Source organism: Bactrocera latifrons, unplaced genomic scaffold (genome assembly GCF_001853355.1).
Source record: "Bactrocera latifrons isolate USDA-ARS-PBARC rearing strain unplaced genomic scaffold, ASM185335v1 scaffold_444, whole genome shotgun sequence".
NCBI lineage: Eukaryota > Metazoa > Arthropoda > Insecta > Diptera > Tephritidae > Bactrocera > Bactrocera latifrons.
Genome location: NW_017537095.1, coordinates 156,360 through 168,072, shown reverse-complemented (window position 1 = coordinate 168,072; position 11,713 = coordinate 156,360). Strand labels below are relative to the sequence as shown.

Below are 11,713 nucleotides of genomic sequence, written 5' to 3'. Positions count from 1 at the left end.
ATCCAAAGCTCTTGCAATAAGATTTTTGCTTTGGTAACTAGTGGGGCTAGTAATCCAAGAGGATCAAAAAGGCGAGCGGAGACTGACAATATGTTCCGTTTAGTGGCTCGCAGATCAGTAAAGTTGGCATCCAAAACAAAACGAAACAAATCCTCTTCGGCAACCAATGGATTCCTAGTGTTTTAGTTGAATTTTTGTCATTGAAACTTAATGACTTTTCAGTGCAATATCAGTCGAAAAATTTAGGGTGGTTCGAAAACCACTTCGTTAACGTGAATCCTGCCGAGTTTAATATTTTAATTACTTCACTTCTTATAAGATCTAGAGACTCAAAATTTTCAGATCCTGTCAATAAGTCATCGACATAAAAGTCTCTTTTWATGGCCAATGAACCGAGTGGGTATTTAGTGCTATTAGCAWCGCTGAGCATTTGTAAACACCGTGTTGCGAGAAATGGTGCAGGCGCAGTGCCGTAAGTGACGGTGTTAAGTCGAAAAATTTTAATATACTCTGAGGGATGCTCAGCATTGGGTCACATGAGCCCAACGAAYAATRAGATCCCGAGTGAGCCACACTACTTCATTCCGCATCAATGAGTTTTAAGGCCCGAGAGCACAACAACCAAATTACGTGTTGTCTTTGTGACCGAGTAACTTACGGTCAGCTTTAAAAGGCATTCTTACTTGAAGCCGTCCTGAAGGCAATACTTGAGTTGTATTTACGAAAAAATGTTCACACTCTTGTTGCTCTTGTGTGAATTTGATGCCATTTGAATCTGAAGGTAATTCTTCAAGGGCCCAAAATTTTTAGATTACTGAATATATTGACGTAAAGTCTTTTTCAGCTTGGCATAATTTGCTATGTAATCTGGGAGGAGAACTTATGTTGCTGCCGTATTTGCCAGATACAATCCATCCTAAAAGGGTTTTCTGAAGTGTTGGCTGGTTAGGACCATTTTTAATTTGGCCAACAGCTAAATGGTCGAAAAATGTTTCAGCACCCAAAAGGATATCCACTTTTTTAGATTTGTGAAATTCTGTGTCCGCCAATTCAATATTGTGCGGAATTTTCCAGCCACTAACATTGATGTTATGGTCTGGATGATTTGCCGAAATGCATCGCATTACTCAGAATTCTGCCGAAAATTCATAATTATTTAACCGCGACTTGACAAACGCGCTTAGTTTTGACCCCACTTTTGTATTGGAATTGCCGACGCTTAATGTTTTGTGCTGACGTCGAATCCGCAACTTCTGTGCCAAGTCCTCCGTCATGAAGTTGACCTGGGAGCCTGAGTCCAGCAACGCTCTCGCAGGCAGGTAATCTCCACAGCTGGTCCCCACTAAAATTACTGCTGTTGCCAACATTACCCGATCCGGCATACTTGCTGTATGCATGGCATGTGTGGTTGATGGTTGCGGATGAGGTGCAGCGGGGAAGGAAACTGGATACTGGTGCAACAGCGAGTGATKKGATCSATTGCATATCMGGCAACGATCCGCTCTSCATTTGKAAACSGTATRTCCCTTACGCAAGCAATTTATGCATAAGGGTACCGATTTGACGAACTCGAATCTCTGTTGCACCGGAAGAGCCTTGAAAGTAGGGCAGGCAGTTAGATGTTGATCCTTTGATTTGCACTGTTGACAACTAGGCTGCCTTGTGTTTGCAGCAACTAGCGCCGATTTGGTCCTATCCATTTGTTGTTGCTTCCCATGATTCATACTGCCTGTTGGTATGGGCTTCGTCCTTAAGTGTGTTGCTCCTTCCGCTGATAACTGCTGGAATCTTCGATTTAGGGTGGCTTCACATTCCTTCCACAGTGGCAGCTTGTCATAATCCAGCGCTTCTTCCCATTTGGATCGGGTGGCAGGGTCAACCTTTGTCATTACAATGTGTATAATAATAGCGTTTGTTATCTGTTTGTCATCGCCCAGCGATAGCAATGAGTCATATACCGCTGACACTTCGTCAATCATTGATCGCAATGAAGGCGCGGATGGCTTTGGGATGGTTGGCAGCTCAAAAGGTTTAGATATTGTATTAAAAAATATCAAACATATATTATCATAAACTTTTTTTAGACTTGCCAACGCTTTCGGGTAATTTTCATCCGACATCTGAAACGCTTTTACTGTTCCCAAAGCCTCTCCAGATAGACAATTTACCAAATGCCTAAATTTTTCAATATCTGGGATATTTGGATCATTATGAACCAAGCTCTCGAACAAACTCATAAAATTTTTGAATTCTGAGTATTCTCCCTTGAATTTCGGCAAATTCATTTTAGGGAGCCGTGAGCTGTGAGAAGGAAGTTTCTGCAAGTGAAGTTTTATTTTTCGCTAAAATTAACTTAATTATGGATTTCGTTTCAACGATTATGTCCTCTAACTCCCCTCGGGCCATGTCGCCTTCATCAATTTCTTCAATCGCTGATTGGCACTTCTTTAATTTTTCACTATGTGAATTTAATATATCGAGACGACATTCCAATTCTATTGGATCTAAAGACATAGTCTTTTCGAGAAGGCCCGTTTTAGGCGCAAAATACTGCTTTTCGCAACCGTTCTTTGACGTCTTAACGATTTTAAGTCCGTCAACTCCTTACTTGGAGACAGGTTTGSGAGAGTTGGCTTTGGCTTGCTCATTTTGCCTTATGTAAGTTGGCAACAGATATATTGAGAATCGACAACGAAAACGAAAAAATATATATGTATATCGATTTCCAAAATATACGAAAGCCAAACCAATAAAGTATGAGAAATGACCAATAGCAGTAAAGGTTGGCAACAAATATATTTGGAATCGGTAACAAAAACGAGAAAAGATAATATCGATTCCCAAGTATACGAAAGCCAAATCAAAAAATGAGCAATAGCACAATAAGTAATTTAATCGGAAAATGTCCGAACGAAAATCGACAAAAATTGCGAAAAACCGACCGATAATTATAAAAACGGATCGAAAAAATTGCGAAAAATTTAATAAAAATGTACCACCTTTATTTCAATTAAAGGGCTACCGCAAAATCCCAGAATCCCTTATTCACTTTGAAATCGTATATGTGTATGTGTGTAACTGTATGTATTTATGATTTGATTTTCAGCAATCACACCGCACGTTTCGTTTTTGTTTTTACTTCTTTTTATTCTTTTAAAAATTTGGTAGCACACACTCTATATCACGTATGTATATAAATTTGTACGTATATTTTATTTATTGTAGTTAATTTTTTCCTCTTTTCTTTTATAATTTTTGTTGTTATATCACTTCACTCACTCGAATGTAGATATAGAATATGTATTTAACTATTTATTATTGTATTTTCTTTTCGAGTATATAAGGAACACTGCACTTTGAAAGGAACACCTTCACTTGTATGTAACTTTTTGTTTTTATGTTTGTATATCTTTTGCTTTTCAGCCCTTTTTTTAATGTGTTTAAATTTGTTCACCACTTCCACTTAGCCGAAAACCGAACACCGAAAACCGATTGGAAAGGAATTAAATACAGGTAATTGGTTTGAAATATTAATTAATGCACTTCTTTGACACTTTTTAAGTGTATTTTAGTTTTAATTTTTTAATTACGCACTTGTCCCTGCTCGGGCGCCATGAAAAGTCTCAAGCGTTTTTGAGATGCGAAAAATAGTTAGGGATGCGCAATGCAATTTTAAAGAACACTCCAATTACCTGTCGCGAAAAAAGACTTATAAATTACTCCGGTAACGAAAAAGCGTGCGTTCGGTTTCGCGATTCAATTCAAGAGAGCCTTAATTTAATTTCATTTAGTTGCTTAGCCTAAATCTTAAAACTAACGGCTTAATCTAGTGGTAATATAAGTATGTGTAACAAGAGGGGTAAGTAATTATCTTTCGTTAAATATTGTAATAGATGAATTAAGGTAAGTAATAAATGAAGGTCATATAAATGTATTATTAAGGTAAGTATATTATTTTGTACAATTCAATATTTATTCATTCAATTTCATCAGTTTAATAATTTAGCATTTCATTTTCTTAAATTTAGTTTTAAAATTACAAAGATGTCGCTTGGCGCAAGAAATATGTTATGTTTTTAGTTCATCAAAGTGTAAAATTGTTGAATTTAAAATTCAAATTTTACCAATCGTTATTGCATTTATTAAATTCTGCAGTTCACGTATAACACATTTATTTCATTTTCCTTTTATTTTCCTGTTTGTCGTATCTTTTTCTTCTTGATTGGCGTAGGCACCGCTTACGCGATTATATCCGAGTTAACAACAGCGCGCCAGTCGTTTCTTCTTTTCGCTACGTGGCGCCAATTACATATTCCAAGTGAAGCCAGGTCCTTCTCCACTTGGTTCTTTCAACGGAGTGGAGGTCTTCCTCTTCCTCTGGTTCCCCCGGTGGGTACTGCGTCGAATACTATCAGAGCTGGAGTGTTTTCGTCCATCCGGACAACGTGCCCTAGCCAGCGTAGCCGCCATTGTATAACCCTACAAGTAACAAAAGAATCAGCTGTTTTCCAAGAATTTTTCACAGCTAAGATCACCTGATAGAAATCAGCCTTTTTTAGGCACAGAGATGTAATTAAAAGAAATGTAGTAGATCAACTTTTTTGTGAAAAAGTATTTGTAACGGAAAACATTAATGAAAACTTTCAAGAATATTTCTGAAACAAAAGTTTGTTGGATATTTATTGCTCTTCCTAACCTCCTCTGAAGTTCCAATGTAGGCGCGCTACCGATCTTTTTTGGGTGTTCGGTTCCCCAGGGGGCCTAATTTCACCCTTTTTTATATATACAGTTTTAAATCAATCTATTGTACTTATTATAAAAAATATGACTACACAAAAATAAATATATCAAGTCAGGTACAATTCATGAATATTAATAACATTAAAAATATAACTGGAAACTATTTATATATACATACAATTCAGGAACAACAACAATAATATTCAAAACAATATACTAAGTAATAAATAATATTTACAAAATAATCTAAATAACCCACAGCGAAAAAAGTATTAAAATCCCTATCAAAGGAATAGTGGTGGAAAGAAGGATCCTATATCTGGTACACGAAAACACTTAAAAAACAAAAAATAGTTGATAATAAGCGTATAAACCTAATCGCTAAAATTTCCATTTCAAAATCACAGATCAAGGTAACTATGGAAATAAATATTTTTTTATAATATTGGAAACATTTAATAATATATTAATGCAATAATTAATATTTTGGACAAAACTGATTAAATTTAATATTTAGGAATTTAAATAATCGAAAAATATTTGAATATTTTATAAAAATATTGTTAAAGTTATAAATTTTAAAACCTAACACGGCAACACACTATAGCAGATTTGAGGCATTTGAACGTTTTAGTAGTAGAATATTTGNTATTTAGGGGCAACCCGTACCAAGTGCCTAATTTGTAGTAGATTTTTGCGTATGTGTAAGTGAAAAATGAAGGATTGGTTACTTGTAGATTTATACAATGACAAAAACGGAGAAAAAAAATTTTGACCAATTACAAAGAGTGACAGCAKTTGTCAATAGCAATTTGTTAATACAAAAATCGAATTGCCATGTCGGAAATTAATTTGAATACTATACTGCTTCATGTCATTATACTATATATTAACAAGTTCATGCTAATGTTAACAAACTTAATAAAATTTAAATTTAAATTTTCCAGGCCAAGTGGAAAAATAATGGGAAACCAATGATCACAATTAAATAATAACATACAGCATAGTTTAGTCAAAATATGAAGTTGTGACATCCGTTGTTACTGTGAAGGTATTATTAACAGATTGTTTGTTTTGAACTTTATTGTTGGACATAGCGATTATTATTTTAGTTAATTTTAGATTTATGGTAACTGTGGCAACACTGTCTGTCTTGCTGTCTGTGCCATTTGCCAAAGGAACCGACCGACCACCAAAAATATAGGAAACAAATGTAGACTCYCAGGCATTATATAACCCTACAAGTAACAAAAGAATCAGCTGTTTTCCAAGAATTTTTCACAGCTGAGATCACCTGATCGAAATCTGCCTCTTTTAGGCACAGAGATGTAATTAAAAGAAATATAGTAGATCAACTTTTTTGTGAAAAAGTATTTGTAACGAAAAATATTAATAAAAACTTTCAAGAATATTTTTGCAACAAAAGTTGATTGGATATTTATTGCTCTTCCTCACCACCTCTGAGGTTGCAATGTAGGCGCGCTACCGATCTTTTTTGGGTGTTTGGTTCCCCAGGAAGCCTATTTTCACCCTTTTTATTGTATATACAGTTTTAAACCAATCTACTTATTATAAACAATATGACTACACAAAAATAAATAACATTGGCAATATACTTCGAAACTATCAACTGGAAAATATTTAAACCAATAATATAAATAAATATAAAAAATTCAGGTACAATTCCATTGTATGTATACATTAACAATACAAGTCTTAACGATCGGCTTGTGTTAATTTTAACAAAAATAAAAATTAATATAAAAATTCAAGTACAATTCAGGAACAACAACAATAATATTCAAAACAATCTACTAAGCAATAAATAATATTTAGAAAATATTCTAAATCACCCACAGCGAAATACTTACTAAAAACCCTCTCAAAGGAGTAGTGGTGGAAAGAAGGTTTCTACACGAAAACACTTAAAAAAAAATATACTGATGATAAGCGTACAAGCCTAATCGCTAAAATTCAGATCAAGGTAACTATGGAAATGCGGCCTTCGACAAATAAACTTTTTGACAAATACAAAGTAATTCAAACTGACAGACATATATACATATAAATTCCGACTCATATAGACAGACAAACGTAGATGTAACACACAAGAACTTTACGTTTTTGAAATCACTTTGTTTTACTTTTTTATTAAMAGCGTTTACTAGGAAATATGTTCTAATTCTAATGAATAGACATTTTATAATATCAGAATTACAATTTTCACAACAATAGTACGGTTTTACGTTAACCACTTTTTCAAATAATATTTGGRAAAACCCGATCCTATGGCAAGTAGAATCAAAATGTTGTGTATAAATATCTTCGATTTTTGATAGAAAATCTATAAATTCAATTTGGCAATTACTATATTGTTTATTTTGAAGTGAAGAAAAAATCATCTTCAGTAATACCACCAACAAATATGTTGTTTAAAATATTTATAGTACAAATAACCGCAAAAATACATAAAAGCATTTTTATGTAGAAAGCTGCTTTCATCTACGTCCACATTTACCTCGATTTGTATATTTTGAAATGAGGTAGAACTGTTAGGTCTTGGTAAACTTTGAAAAGTTTGTCAAGAGGTATTTTGAATCAAAGCGTCGTTGCAGGCGTTTTTGAGGGATCTATTAGAAAATGACAGTTCGCAGTTTCCTTTATCTACACAACGAATATATACTATGCCCCAGGCTTGTCTGAAAAGATATGAGAAACGCTGCGGAGTTATTCTAACATCAAAATACACAGTTTTTACACAAATATTATATAAATATTTTTTTTTATAAAATTGGAAACATATAATAATATATTTTGGACAAAACTGATTAAATTTAATATTTGGGAATTTAAATAATCGAAATAAAATATTGTTAAAGTTATAAATTTTAAAACCTAACGGCAACACACTATAGCAGATTTGAGGCATTTGAACGTTTTAGTAGTAGAATATTTGGGGCAACCCGAAGCAAATGCCTAATTTGTTGTAGAATGTATAGGGACAACCCGTACCAAGTGCCTAATTTGTAGTAGATTTTTGCGTATGTGTTAGTGAAAAATGATGGATTGGTTATTTGTAGGTTTATACAATGGTAGCCGCTGTCTTTTAATTCGCTGAACTATGTCAATGTCGTCGTATATCTCGTACAGCTCATCGTCCATATTCGCCGTGGCCAACGCGCAAAGGACCATAAATCTTTCGCAGAACTTTTCTCTCGAAAACTCGCAATGTCGACTCATCAGTTGTTGACATCGTCCAAGCCTCTGCACCATATAGCAGGACGGGAATTATGAGTGACTTACAGAGTTTGGTTTTTGTTTGTCGAGAGAGGACTTTACTTCTCAATTGCCTACTCAGTCCGAAGTAGCACCTGTTGGCAAGTGTTATAATGCGTTGTATGACTGTCAACAGCGACGTGAGTGCCAAGTCGCGAGTGCGACGAGTTTTTGTTTGATGACAGGAGATATTTCGTCTTGCCCTCGTTCACTGCCAGACCCATTTGCGTTGCTTTCTTGTCCAGTCTGGAGAAAGCAGAACTAACGGCGCGGGTGTTGAGGCCAATGATATCAATATCATCGGCATACGCCAGCTGCTGTACACTCTTATAGAAGATGGTACCTTCTCTATTTAGTTCTGCAGCTCGAACTATTTTCTCCAGCGGCAGGTTGAGGAAATCCCACGATAGGGAGTGGCTTTGTCTGAAACTTCGTTTGGGAACGAGCGGCTCGGAGAGGTCCTTCCCGATCCTGATGGAGCTTTTGGTGTTACTCAACGTGAGTTTACACAGCCGTATTAGTTTTGCGGAGATACCAAATTCAGACATCGCGGCATAAAGGCAGCTCTTTTTCGTGCTGTCGAAAGCAGCTTTGAAATCGACGAAGAGGTAATGTGTGTCGATTCTCCTTTCACGGATCTTTTCCAAGATTTGGCGCATGGTGAATATTTAGTCGGTTGTTGATTTTCCAGGTCTAAAGCCACACTGATAAGGTAGAATCAGTTTGCTGACGATGGGCTTTAATCTTTCACAATACGCTCGATAGAACCTTATCGCGATGTTAAGGAGGCTTAGCCCACGATAGTTGGCGCAGATTGTGGGGTCTCCCTTTTTGTGGATTGGACAGAGCACACTTAAATTTCAATCGTTGATTATGCTTTCGTCCGACCATATTTTGCAAAGATATCCTTATAAGTTCTTTGCGCCGATTGCTATTCGAACTTGTTCATGGTCGGGCAATGGAACGTCTGCTCCATCGTCATCGATTGGGGAATCGGGTTCGCCTTCTCCTGGGGTTGGGCGTTCACTGCCATTTAGCAGGCGGGAGAAGTGTTCCCTCCGTAATTTAAGTATGCTCTGGACGTCGGTGACTAGATCACCTTTAGGGGTTCTACAAGAGTATGCTCTGGTCTTGAAACCTTGTGTAAGCCGCGGCATTTTTTCGTAGAATTTTCGAGCATTACCCCTGTCAGCCAGCTTATCAAGCCTTTCGTACTCATGCATTTCGGCCCCTTTCTTTCTAGAAAGCCTGTTTTCTCTCCGGTGCGATACGGCACTCCTCGTTGTAACAGCTGGTCTTTTGCATTTTCCGAAAAAAAATGGTTTCGGTTGCAGCGGTACGTAAGGAGTTTGAAATGCCGTCCCACAGTACCCTTATACCGAGTTGTTGACGAGAGCTCTGAGAGAGAGCAGGAGTGCAAGCCGAGTCTGTTGTGATTGCAGCTTCTCGACGTCGAACCTTCCTTGTGTTTATTGGCGTGCGTTTTTTGCTGCACTTGGCTGCAACAAAATAGTGGTCCGAGTCGATGTTAGGACCTCGGAGCAAACGCACATCTAAAACACTGGAGACGTGTCTTCGTATATCACAACATGATCGATCTGGTTGGTAGTTTTTCGATCCGAAGACGGCCGGGTAGCTTGATGTATGTTCTTATGCTGGACTCTAGTACTACCGATAACCACATTTCGGGTACCGACGAAGTCGATCAGCCTCAACCCGTTTGGGGATGTTCGTCGTGGACTTATCAATTAAATTAAATTATTAAGCACAACGACGGCACCTCTAAAGTATCCATAAAGCAAATAAACAGCTGTTAGCTTATGGAAAAAATATAAATTTATTTAGCTATTCAAGCAAGCGTGAAGGAATAATTTACGACCTATAGAGCAGTAAGATCAAATTTAGTGTCGTGAAAAAAAATGTACATCGCATAAAGCAAAGATCCAAACTTCAACAGCGTAATCCTAAACAACGTGATATTGAAAAAAAGAAAGACCAAAAACAGTACCGTGAAGGAAAAATATACATACTATAGAACAAAAAGATTAAAACCTTAAAATCGTTCATTCGGGAACTCTAAACCGCGTGGTAGTGAAAGAACGAGGAAGTGGAAAAGTGAAAGGTAACGTTTAATATCATGAAAAATGTTTTTCGTATAAAACAAAAAGATGAAAACTTTAATATCGTAAAATAAACATTCGGTTACTCAAAACAGCACGCAGTCAAAGAACGTGAAAGTGAAAGGGTGAAAGATATACTGTACAGAAAAAATAAGTTTGGCATTTTTATTAAAAAAAAAAAAAATAACAAAATGAAAAGGGAAAACAGAGAATTGGGGATTCAAAATATCAAGCTCATCCAAACGATTGATGGCGACCGTAATTACTTGCCACTGCATATTCAAGGTATGGATTCCCTCATGCCACAGTCACTCGTAATATCTTAAGAATCTAAACCATTCTATCTATATTGTGTTATAAAAATACTGAAAGGCGTTGCATTAGAGGCCGACGTTAAAGCAGTTACTCATTGACAAGTTTGGGGAACACACTCCAGTTGCAACGTTAACTCTAGAAATAAGTGATATCAGATTTAACAATAATGTAAAATTACTATGTGAAGAAATGAATACACAAGTTTGTAGAGTAAGAGATGTTATCAAATCAAAAAATGAAAGCAGTACCACTTAGATATTTTTGTGATTTAGATTAAATGAGTTTGAAAACACTACAGAAAGAATTGTCAAATAATTTAGCTGCGTTAATAAATGCAAATCTTGCTACTGACCTTAGGTCAGCAATCAAAATATTAAAAAACATGGTGTTTATGAAGATAATAAAAAATTATCTAAACGGAAAACAATTCAAATTACTAACCTAAATTCAAAATTGCCTAATTATGCGAAATATAATAATAATAAAGTTAGAATATTTTGCAACTCATTCGAATCATTTTCCATGTTATCCTAATCAAAATGATTATCTAAGAAATTGTCTATATTCTAATCGAAATGTCGATCCTAAAAATAAGCAATTTTTCAATCAATACAATGAATATAGCAATCGCCAATCATTTACAAAACAATAATTTCCCAGAAATTGAACATACCCAATTCTGCAAACATTTATACCAATAAAAAGATTCATTGCTCAAATCAGTATCAAATAAGACATTACACTTATCCTGAACCAATGGAACTAGATGCAAAAACTTTTTCCACTCAACAGCCTCGGAAGACTCCACAAAATTTTATTTAAATTAAATAAAGAATATTGTAAGATTTTAGTTGACACAGGCTATTACAATTTTTCGTTTATAACTTATCTAATTGTTACTTGGTTATAAACATACATACTTAAGCTATTAAAGCTAAAGTCGACCTAGAAAATAATTAGACAGATTTGAATGGGATTCGTTATAATATTTTCAATAATAAATCAAATCGTAAAAATTCTAATAACAATCAAGAATTAAATATGAATGAAAACCATAATATTAGATACAGTAAATCAAGACTTGAGCATCTAATATCGGAGTACTTAAATAAATTAGAAAAATGTTAGCTATGTTTGAAAACATATTTTATAAAGAAGGGGATAAACTTCTTCTTCTTGATTGGCGTAGTCACCGCTTACGCGATTATAGCCGAGTTAACAACAGCGCGCCAGTCGTTTCTTCTTTTCGCTACGTGGCGCCA

General features: G+C 35.5%; 1 protein-coding gene across 1 annotated transcript in view; it reads left to right on the top strand.

The window, feature by feature from the left end:
• Positions 1-11,713, top strand: part of LOC108972997 (neogenin-like) — a gene marked incomplete at its 5' end in the record, with an annotated part of 165,377 nt that overhangs the window by 33,826 nt on the left and 119,838 nt on the right. Inside the window, one exon of the mRNA XM_018939982.1 lies at positions 3,424-3,513. Within this exon, the coding sequence (XP_018795527.1) occupies positions 3,424-3,435 (12 nt within the window). The remainder of the gene's footprint in view (positions 1-3,423; positions 3,514-11,713) is intronic.